Source organism: Diplotaxodon limnothrissa, linkage group LG6, assembly GCF_057381915.1.
Source record: "Diplotaxodon limnothrissa isolate DT_005_m linkage group LG6, D_limnothrissa_male_GT1.1, whole genome shotgun sequence".
Taxonomy (NCBI): Eukaryota; Metazoa; Chordata; class Actinopteri; order Cichliformes; family Cichlidae; genus Diplotaxodon; species Diplotaxodon limnothrissa.
In genome coordinates, this window is record NC_140601.1 from 3,768,584 (window position 1) to 3,780,481 (window position 11,898).

At 37.8% G+C, this 11,898-nt stretch overlaps 1 protein-coding gene across 1 annotated transcript; it reads right to left on the reverse strand.

Annotated features, from left to right (window-relative positions):
• Window positions 1-1,770: 1,770 nt before the first annotated feature.
• mrpl45 (mitochondrial ribosomal protein L45) lies at window positions 1,771-10,918 on the reverse strand. Its single transcript, XM_085355460.1, has 8 exons — window positions 10,847-10,918; window positions 9,649-9,844; window positions 6,905-7,022; window positions 6,654-6,752; window positions 5,355-5,403; window positions 5,119-5,268; window positions 4,212-4,385; window positions 1,771-2,166 (listed from the first exon to the last, which is right to left on the reverse strand). The coding sequence occupies exons 1-8, from the start codon at window positions 10,907-10,909 to the stop codon at window positions 2,068-2,070; spliced, it is 948 nt and encodes a 315-aa protein (XP_085211586.1). The 5' UTR covers window positions 10,910-10,918; the 3' UTR covers window positions 1,771-2,067.
• Between the last annotated feature and the right edge of the window lie 980 nt (window positions 10,919-11,898).

Here is an 11,898-nt window from a genome sequence, read left to right on the forward strand (position 1 = left end):
CAGCTATAGAAGAGCTTCCCTGCAGCTGGCAACGGCAAAATTTCTTTCTGATGGATTATTAAACAATAATTAAAGAGTAGACTTGATTAATGAAATTTGACAAACAGTCGGGCCATGCCCACATGTCTAAAATCCTGGAAGGCTAGACTTGGCTGGACACTCCAAGTTGTGCAGACCTGACTGAAAATACATTTTGTAATGTACATACAGAAGATTTATGTACCCCATACATTTAACACAAAAAAGATTTTTACATGATAGAAGGGCATGTAAAGCAGTTAGCTGAAGTCCAATGTCTTTGTTTCTGTCCCCCATATTAAATGCAAATGATTTTGTGCGTCTTTGAGTGACGTCACTCAATTTTGCCATGAGATCAGTATATTGATGGCTGAGCTACAATTATTACAAAAGCTGAAGTTAAGTCAGCACTACTCTCAAACAAAAGTACAACACAGGGTGTCTACAGATACGACACTTTGGAATACTCCTGCCCCATATAAATATACACCAGACAACTCAAAATGTCTTAAAAAATCATTTGTTCAAACTAAAATAAAATACAAACTGTCAAGCAGGAATACAATGGACACAGTTACATTTCAAAAGTATTGATAAAACTATGCATACTTCTTTGTTTGGGTGACTCATTTCCTGACAAAAAACTAGTGTTTACTATTAAAGTGGACCGACTATGCTTTCATTTTCGGTCATGCTCACTGCCACAGTGGTAGCTGCTCATATTTGAACACAAAGTTTTTAATGGTGTGTGTGAAAATTATTCTGTGAGTCAATAGCTTGGTTTCAGACAGTTCTATCTACTGTGCTCATTATTTGATATCATTGGGAGGGGATATCCCTAATGTGGTCACCTCAGGCACCCACCAACTGTTTATACCTTCTGTTGTTGAGGAGCAACTAATCAAAAGGAAGATGGTCTAAAAAGATAGGAAAGAAAGATAAAACAGCTTGTTTCACACAGTGCATGAACTTAATCTGAACTCCGAGTCAAAGAAAAACATATGAAAAACATTGCAATCACCACAGAGCTGTTGTGTAATCACCTTTTGAAAACACTGCAGCTATTTGATAAGGCTGATTACGTTTTTAAGCACAAATGACTTAAGCCAAAAGTGGTTTGCACCACAGTAGTAAATGTTCCTTGGTTGTTTAACAGATCTTGACAATATTTTTTCTTTAAAGACAACATCTTATGATTATCAGATGGTCATCATTCGCTAATCACTTCTTCACATCAAACAATGCTTTTAATTTCAGTGTGTGATATTAGTGAATGCTACTTTAAGTTCTGAATCACTGCTCACAGATTTCAGAGTCAGCTTCCAAGTTAAAAAAAAAACAGTAATATGTGGTAAATTCTGGACTTTAAATATCAGCAGTTGTTAGTTAAGATGTAATTAAGCTGCATGTCCATGCCAGCAAATATTGTTTGAAATTCATTGATGGTTATCATCAGACTTTATGCTGCTACAGTGTCATACAGTGATTTTATTGCTTAACTCCAGTTGTTGGCTCCAAGTCTTTTTTTTTGTCAGTGGACTGACCTAGTTTTGTAAGCAATGTTTGTGTGTTGTTGTTTTTTTAATGAGTGTACTGTAAATTGTAGACACACACATATATATAGTTGTAACACATCTTGATTTGTGCTTACAGTAATTTGTGAAAAGAAAACCAGGTGAGACACTTTATCTCATATTTCCTGAGTATATCCATCGCAGAAATAAATTACTCAATTTCTGTACATCTGACCATTTTATTTCTTACATGTGCACAATCAATTTAATAAAACAATAAGTTTGAGACAAAACCATCATGAAAAGAAGGTTTTATTGGCTTTCTGTGCAGTAGTATCTAAAATTCACCTGCTGCTTCCAGTGCCTCAACAACCAAAGCCCCTTTTCAATCAGAAACGAGCCTCATAGGGAAGCCTGGTTTCCTGCCGAAGTGGACAAATTATAACCAGCCACAGCCAACTTTTAAACAACATTTGGCCCATGAATAACACAGTCCGCCTGTGGTTCGATGAAAGGCGCAGCGCCCCCTGGTGGCTCATTTATACCACTGTACTGCCTCTGGTTTAGGAACTTCATAGTTCAGGGCATCAAATTCTTCCCCTGGCTTCAGCTCTGGACCAGGAATCATGACCGTCTAGAAGAAGAAAACAAAGTGGAATCTTATTTAAATGTTGGTGAAGTCCAAAAGCCTTCTGCAGAACGTGTGCTGGCATATTTTGTTCCAACAGCAATCAACGTTTAAGATCAGAACAGCAGAAAGGTTTCATAAAAAGAAAAATAAACTTCTCTAGTTTACCTGTAATGTTTTCTCCTGAAAACAATCTTTAGATTCTCTATCACAGTGGGGGGGAAAGTTTTTTTTTGGTTTGAGTTCATGGACAAAATGCAAGGAGGCGTTTCACTGACAGATTGTGACTGACAGAAGGCAGACACATACTAACCTGTATGATCAAAGCTAAAATAATTTATCTGTCACAAATGTCTCAATTAGTGACTAAATACTAGAATCAGAATTCATTAGAATATTAGTATTAGAATAAAAGGTATATACAGTAACTTATTCCAATGTTATCATGAACCTCTAGTAAAGACTGATCAGATTCTGATACATCACTTGAGGCATAGTTCCTTTTATTATACTGACATAGATTTCCTTTGCTTTCTTGCCCTGAAGCCCAAATAAGAGACAGACACTAATTGTTCACAGCTGATCACCACAATCTCTTATCGACAGATGAATTAGAATGAGAAGTTTAGTAAATCATCTTCACATCACATCATGGGTTTTTTGACAGTATGACTAACGCTTTTTTTTGCAGAGCTCTGATGCTGATGGTAAAAACACCTTCCAGGCAACATTACAGCTCCATCTGCCACATATATCTGAGCCACAGCAGGGACTGACTCACATATTTAAGGTGATTACATTCTCAGTTCTCAGCAGTGATGCATTTAATGCAAGCCATCTCCTGTGTCACTCTCGCTTTGCAAAGGTTTCTGTAGACTTAACACAACCTCCTGGTTTGCTTTTTCTTTACTGAATCTCCCTGACACGCTCGTGTGGGAGCAACTTGTAACAGATTCACCTTAATGCAGCAGATCACCAGGTTTAAATTCCAGGTGACAGGAGTGGTAATTATTAACTACCATTGACTCAAAACACTGTTCTACAGTATATTTCAGTAGAGCTGCAATTGTATTTACTTGCATTATCTTTTCAGACAAATTACATTTTACATACAAAATACGACTGTCTGCCGTGTAAAAAGTGCAGATTTCAACCTGCTATGATGCAGCCTACGACTGCCTAATTTCATCTTGTTGTATGAATGTAGAATTGGGGTGACACAATGAAATCATCTCCCGAAGTATTTAGAACAGATCCAGCTCAAACAGCAGAATAGCATCTCCTCTGATCACATTTGACGAGGCGGCTATCTGACATTAGAGCTTTTTTTTTCCCTGAAGATGTCAAAAAATGTGGATATCCTTTAGATAAAGTTGACTGCCCTTCTTGTTTTCTTTGTTGAGTAAGGCCAGAAGAAGCCACACATACCGTATAAGATGCATTTAAACAGCTTGTTTAACATGACTGCCGATTGTCATTTTTGTCCAGGGTTGTGGATTTTCAGTCACTGAAGAGGCAGCATTTGTAATATTAGCTACATTTAGTCGGCTGTGAAAGCTAGAAAGATGCTAAAATTGAATGGAAGTGCTCCCTTGGTCTTCATTGGTGCTCTATATTACAGTGTGACACTAATTTTGGATAGATGAAATGTATAGTAGTGTGTGCTTTCAAGGCTCTAGTCTGCCAGGTCCATGAAAACTGAGCTTAAACTGCAGAATACAGCACCCTGAAAAGTGAGACAGTTTCATGATAGAGGTCCAGAATAAAATTTAGTGTAAGGTGAAACTTTTTGTATTTTTATTTTTTATAGAAGAAAGGCTGAAGGCTATTCAAAAAGGACACAGAAATGTATTATATTTATGCAAAGAAAGAAAAAAATATCAAAGCTTGCAATAGCTAACAGATTTTGTCTGCCTTGTTCATGTGCCCATTAAAGTGAAGTATGAACAGGCCAGTTAATAACAGTATTTTAATTAGCATTTGACAGGGAGAGAGCCTTGGACCTCTGCCTTTTTCTTACTAAAAGATAAATGTTTAGAGTAGAGGGTCACCTTAATAATTGGATCCTTGGCAGGGGCCCAAGATGGCACTATTTTTCCATGTAACCGCCACCGGCCGTAGGGGTTGATGAGATGCCTTTCTATGACCAGGTACTCCAATACATCCTTCGGCTGCTCCTCGCTTCCCAGCATTAACCTCCCGAAGCGGTCATAGATGGCCAGAGTCTGCACACAGACACAGACAGAGGTAAATTCAATTAGTCGTCTTAACACTAATTGTAACATGAATGCAAACCTAACCCTGCGTTTGATTTAGATTTTTCATCACTTCCATAAACACAGTTGTTGTGGGACACACAGATTCCAAAGCAACTCTAAAAACTGGCTGCAGGGCTACTGGTTTCACTTTAGCTCACATGAAAATATTAAATTTGTCCCAGAAGGGGCATTTGAAAGCTGCCAGACAGTTAAAAATAAGAGCTGAATTACAGAAGGAGTAACTGACCAACAACATCGAAACCTGCAAAAAAGACATGCAGCCTTAAAATGTGTGTGTTCACAAGTCAAACGGCTTCTGGAATAAAATCAAACCTGCTTTTGCTCGTTTTATGTACTGACAGGGCAAAAAAGGTCGTTTGTATGTCATCTTTCAACAAGCCAATATAAAATGCTTTATGTTACTGTCATGAACCAAACAGCAGAAGGCAATGTGATAACATACGCAGAACAGTTTTTCAAAGAGAGTCCAATAAAATACAAGATTAGAAATAGAAACATGTCAAACAAGGGAGTAGCATCTCAGAAGTGATTCGTGTCCGTCTGACAAAGGGACACGTTCAGTGAGTGAGGAATAAAACTTATAATAAAACACTAAAAAATGTACTTGCTCAAAACTGTTCTGGACAATCTCACACACATGAAAACACCAACACACACAAATACTCATACTATACTGTACCTGCTTGGAGTGCATGCGAACCGTCACCTGCCCATACAGGTTGCCTTTGGAGACCATGTCAGGGCAGCGGGCATGGACCACTCTGGGTGGCTCCAGGGACTCCACAAACCTCCAGCAGATCGTCTTGTATCGGTTACCCCTTGTCATCTCCTGAACACAATGCAGCCGAACAGAAGGTTGAGTACAATAAAACAAAGAACTGAATTATCTCAAGGATCATCAAAGGATAAACTTACAGGATAACACCTCTCAGTCACCAAGGAGTGAAGTTTCTCCTTGTTGAACCTGAAATTCAGACGAAAGATTTTAATCTTCATCTCTAAAACTGAAGCCAGAGAGTTTTCATGACACGTTGCTTTACTGTGCATCAGCCTCTCGTATCTTTGTACATATATCTCATATACAGCTAGTAAAATGTATCACCCCCCAAAAAACATCCTCACTGAGCAAATGTGTACTTCAAAAAAAAAAAAAAGAAAAAATGTTGAAAAAATGATAGTTGTTGGTGACGGGTCGCTTGCTCTGAGTATTTCAGAAACTGCTGATATCCTGGGATTTTCCCCACAGTATCATCTCCAAGGTTTACAGGGAACATCCAGTGAGCAGTCCGGCCATTCTCCTCTGTCCTCTACCAGCAACGAGGCATTTTTGCCTAGAGAACTACTCCTCTCTGAACACACCACATGTGGAACCTCGAATTAGATGGGTTACAGATGGGTGCCGCTCCTGTCAGCCAAGAACAGGAAAACTGACGCTACAGTTCGTATGAGCTCACCAAAATTGAAAAACTTGGTCTGACGAGTCTCAGATTCTGTTGCAGCATCCAGATGGTAGAGTCAGAATTTGCATAAACAACACGAAAGCATGGATCCATGTATTGTTCAGGTTGTTCTTGGTGTAACAGCATATGGGGGGATTTTCTTTGGGACCTTAGTATCAACTGCTCAACGTTTAAACTACCCGAGTATCTTCGCTAACCACAACCATCCATGATTTATGAGCACAGGGTATTCATTTCCTGATGGCTGCTTCCAGCAGGGTAACGCATGTCACGAAACTCTGACTATCTCAAGCTTGTTACTTTAACATAACTGAGTTCACTGCACTCACATAGCTCTCAATCTAATGGAGCTCCTTTGGGATGTAGTGGAACGGGAGATGCATATCATAGATGTGCAATCGACAAATCTGCAGCAACTGTGCGGCGATATGGTCAATGAATCTGTGCCAAAGACTTTAAGTCAGGTCTGAAGGCAAAAGGGGTCCAAGCCAGTACTAAAAAGGTGTACCTAATGAAGTGTCTGATGATGGTCTACAGATTAGGTTTGATTACTGTAAATGTGCATCATAACTATCATGATTCATTGTAATGTACTTTGGCTTACCACGATAACCTGTTTATCACTACAGGTTGTTTCATTATCAGAGCTGAAGGCTGCCTGAGTGCGTCTCGCACCTCTATAAAAATGTGCCACAGTAATAAACACTCCTTGTCAGTTGACTACGTGAGGTGAGACAGGGGTTTATTTTCTTACTGTGTCAGGGCGTGGTGAGCTTCAATAAAGATTTCTTGAGCTTTCTCTGCAAAATCCTTTGTTGTGAACACGGAGTCGTGCTCTTTGATTTTACGAATCCTGAAAGAACAAGAATACAGTTAGTTCACCATAAGATATTCAATGAATTCAATTAAGCAGCTGGATTGAGAAGATAATCGTTCTCAAAAATATCCAGAAAAGAAAAGCATCAGCACAGCGACAACACAAAGACACAAAGAAGAGAATCTCACGCCAGCTGTGAGGCGGCACTTTGTCGTATCTGTTCAGTACGTTGTTTCAGGCCTTCTTTAGACAGAGTGGAAAGACGAGCATCACCCTCCGGGGGTATGTAGGGGTCGAAGATTCCCGCTGGTAAAGAGAGCAGACATGAGTGATCAGCCAGTGTGAAGCCTCCGAGCAGGGAAATGTTTCAAAATAAATCATTCCTGCTGACTGATTTAGCAAGAACAATATATAACCCTACTTAGAGCACTAAAACCCTCTGTTTAGCGTCTGTGTAGCACTGACATCTTATTCAGGACACTTAATATCACCTATTCCTGGATATAAAATACATTTAGTATTAAATAATAAAAATATAAACATACATTTTTCAAATTTTTGTTAAATAACCACAGACAGACATGAAGGGGATTTTCCAGGCCTGCCTTTTTATAGAAGATAACCGCCTTAAAATATTCTGCAGTAGATCAAAAACGTGAGAAAACCATGAATCATCATATGAACATTGCCTGATGCTGCTGAAGTGAAACAGAACACAGTTACAGAGGTTTTGTCAGAGACACAATTTTAAAAAGTTGAAATTTCTTTCGGTATTGAACAGCAGAAATGAGGCCGGATGTCATTTTGGATTTAAAAAACAAACAAAAAAATGTCAGACAGCACCTTATACAGCGGTAGACTGGTGCATAATAAGCAACCAAAAAATGCAGAAAACAGAGGTTTTTGATGGGAAACTGGTCTTTAAGTACGCTGAGATAGACCTGTGCAGGGAGTGTGATTTTATTTTGGGGAAGCAAAACAGCAAAAGTACGAGAAAATTCATGGCAACGTTTTTCAACGTGAAGCATAGTTTTGATCTTCTTTTGCTGCTGGTTCAGTGAATTTTGGTCGGAGAGCGATAAAACCTGCAGCTTCAGAATCTATGAGCTGTTGGCTTTCAGCCCCGACGACACGTACACGTCTGTGTCGTCGGGCTGCGCTTTGTGTTTACATCTTTTTGTGAAATCAGTTTCCCTGCTCTTTAATCATTTGCTGTTTAAGCTGTTTGGCAGTTGAAACGCTGAGATTCTCGCATTTCTAATAAAATACATTTATCTTTAAAAATCGTCTTGGGATTTAATTAACTTGTAATCTCTGTTTTTTCTTAGCTATGGGCAAATGAAACAATCAGGACCATCTTCACATTTTTACCCAGAACTTTTATCAACTGAAATATGGCAGAAAATTAACCTTTACCACGTCTAGTTATATGCTCTCTATACAAGCAATTGTTGTATGTAAAGACGATGATTATGCTGTAACACCTAATTAGTAAAAGAAATGTAAAGATAAAATATTGAATACTTATCTAAAAACAGTTCTATGACATGAACTCCTGTGTCTGAAGCAGGGAGGAAATGAAATATAGAATGGTCGTGTGAACTGTTAGCTCAGCACGCCAGATTCCTTTTCAACAACATCTGTTACTGATCCTAATTTCATGTTGTATCTACAGATTACATTCAACAGCCAGCTAATGAAAACTTGCTCCCAAAGCTAAAACTATTTAAACATAATGCCCTTGAATTAAGAAAAAGGTTTTTCCGCACTTTACTGTTATGCTGCACAATTTTTCAGTGCATGTTTACACAAAGTGTTATAATAAACTCTATAAAACGCAACAATAAATAGAGTTGATGTCCTCCAACTTATCTCTGTATCGTTTCCCTTTGCTTTAATCCCAGAGGTGTTTAACTTTCCATCAAATGGTTTTAATGCCTGTTTTTATGTTACAATAGTTTCTGCCACTTAGATGTCTTCATTCACTTTTATCAAAAATTATTTACTTTTTTCTTTTACAATTATTATTTTCAGGTAGCTGTCTCTCCCTGAGCCTAATTGGAGGTTTCTTCCTGTTAAAGGGGAGTTTTTCCTTACCACTGTCACCAAGGAGGTCATCTCATTGTTGACGTTTTCTCTGTATTATTGTATGGGTTTAATCTTACAATATAAAATCACTGTTATTATGATTTGGTGCTATATATTTGGTGCTGTCAGTGCGCCCCAGGGTGGCTGTGGCTACAATGTAGCTGCCATCACCAGTGTGTGAATGTGTGTGTGAATGGGTGGATGACTGGATATGTAAAGCACTTTGGGGTCCTTAGGGACTAGTAAAGCACTACATAAATACAGGCCATTTACCATATAAATTGAAGTGAACTGAATTGAAATTGAATTGTTATTAATTCTAGGGTTGTTGTTTTTTTGGTTTTTTTTATTCATTCATATATTTTTGATTTGAGTAGTTTTAGCCCATAAGTGATAAGTAAGGAAGCACGTAAGCATATCTCTCAACTGAATCCTTTTAGTTTTACTTCATTATGGCTTTTCTAATATAATTATCTTTGCATTTGGTGCTTTTTGCAGCATGCTATAGCATTTATTATCCTAAATGCTACCATGGATGTTTTATTTGTTCTAAGTGGTTCAATTCTGGTTTACATTTGTGTAACTTCTATCTTCTTTGAAGATACTCAGTCTTTTCAATAGTTTTAAAAATTTCTGAGGTGATGTTCACAGTAGGTTATTTATATGCATGAAAACAACACTGTTGCTTACTTTTGACAATAGATGGTTCCTAGGAGAGGAGTGCTAATATCCAGCATTATTCACTACCGTACTGGTAGATATGAAAAACTTAATGACCACAACGTGCTCTAGCTTCAGAAATAACATCTTATATGCATATCACTGATTTTAAGGGCCATTTTACCAGTGCAGGCGATATTGATTGGCCTCTCAAAGTACTGCTGCCTGAAGACGATGCCTGCTGCCCGGGCTTTGGCCTCTGTGTTTTCCTGCCTCTTCCCCTTCAATCCCACTGCTGGAGGGATAAAGTACCGCTTTTTGGTTCGGACCGGCAGGTAAAGTGGAATGGGATGTTGCACATCCAGAGACGTCTCAGCATTCTAAGAGGATGGAGACAAATATGTGTTTAACCACCACAGTTATCCTCTAAACTCACTGGCCCTGAATTCTACTTTTACAAAACCTAAACACTTTCAGCTTTTGTCTGCACTGTCAAAAAGACACCTTTATCTTTAATACCGAGAGGGCTGTGCCCCTTACCCTGACAGGTATTTCTAATATTTTGCCTCCCTCACAGGTGTACATGCCTGGAATACCATGCGTTTTAGTTTATATTGAACTCAACTGTTGTGAAGTTGTGATCTGTATATCTTAATCTTGTCAAATACTTAACACAGTGAAAACCTCAAGCTACGTAGTATTGTTTCATCCAGCAAGATGAACACAAAGTCTCTCTTTAGTTAAAAAAAAGAGCACCTCTGAGCAAGCAAGCAGTTATATATATATATATATATATATATATATATATATATATATATATATATATATATATATATATATATATATATATATACATACACACACACACACACACACACACACACACATCTATATTCTCTCTCTCTCTCTCTCTCTCTACATATATATACACATATATATATATATAGAGAGAGAGAGAGAATATAGATGTGTGTGTATATATATATATATATATATATATATATATATATATATACACACACACACACACACACACACACACACACACACACACACACACACACACATCTATATTCTCTCTCTCTCTCTCTCTCTCTACATATATATACACATATATATATATATATAGAGAGAGAGAGAGAGAATATAGATGTGTGTGTATATATATATATATATATATATATATATATATATATCACTTAAAGGTAAATAGTCCCTGTGTCTATGTGGATGCTCATACTCTGTCTGTTAGCTAACATTAGCAAGGCTAGCCAGTGCAGGATTATAGGCAGTACTCATATGAAGCAAATCAAACGAATTGCTTCTTCTACATTTCGACTGTATGCCTTTCTACAACACTGTGCTCGTAAACGTTACAGTACCTTTAAACTGCTACAAATCGCTCTATGAAGAGCCCCCAAAGTCCTCCTCGTGGGCATCGCCATCTTGCCAGGATTTTCGTCATACACTTCCGGTTGTCTCTTTCAAAATAAAACAATAATACTCTGAAACGGCTGAGCAACGTTAGGCACTTAACGCATACATGCATACACAGTGTTATGGAGTACCGGAATACGTGTACCGGTGTTACGTATTTAAAATACAAAATATGAGTAACTGTATTCCGTTAAAGTTACCGTTTAAACGGGTGGTATTCAGAATACAGTTCCTTGTTGAAATAAATACACGGCGGTCTTTTCCTTTTTCATATATGCCTTCGCTATTGTTGGTCATGTCACCCCAGTGGAAACCCAAACAAATCACATTAAGAGGCTCTAGGGCCTGTGTCTCAATCTCGCGGCCCATGTCACCTCTACTCATAATGACGTGAAGAAATATTTTTAAAATGTATTATTCAAAAAATTATTTAATATGAAGGCAGAGTGTTACAGGCATATCCCTAAAGAATGTAGCCGAATGTAGCGGACCTGTTTTTATATACGCGCGGAATAGTTTTCTATACGAGATCGCTGCAAAAAGTGCAGCCTTACCCAATGTCCACCTACTGTTACTCATTTATATTAAGATTTAGTTGGTATGGCAAGTAACCTTCAATAATAGTATTAAATCACACAGCAATCGTACATTCATGTAGTTATAAAAAGCATGATAATATATTAAGTAATCCAAAGTATTCAGAATACGTTACTCTGTATTTTGTAACGTAACGGAATACGTTACAAAATACATTTTGGAGCATGTATTCTGTAATCTGTAGTGGAATACATTTGAAAAGTAACCTTCCCAATACTGTGGATACAAGTATCTTGGTTACATGTGAGAAATTAAAAATCTTATTTTGGATTCAAAAAGCTGGATAAGCTCTTATCTTAATCTTGATAAAGTTGTTTATGAGCACCTGGAGGATTATAATAAAAACTGGGATGTTGTGACATAAAACCGGGGATTTTGTTTGTGCCTGATATGATGAAAA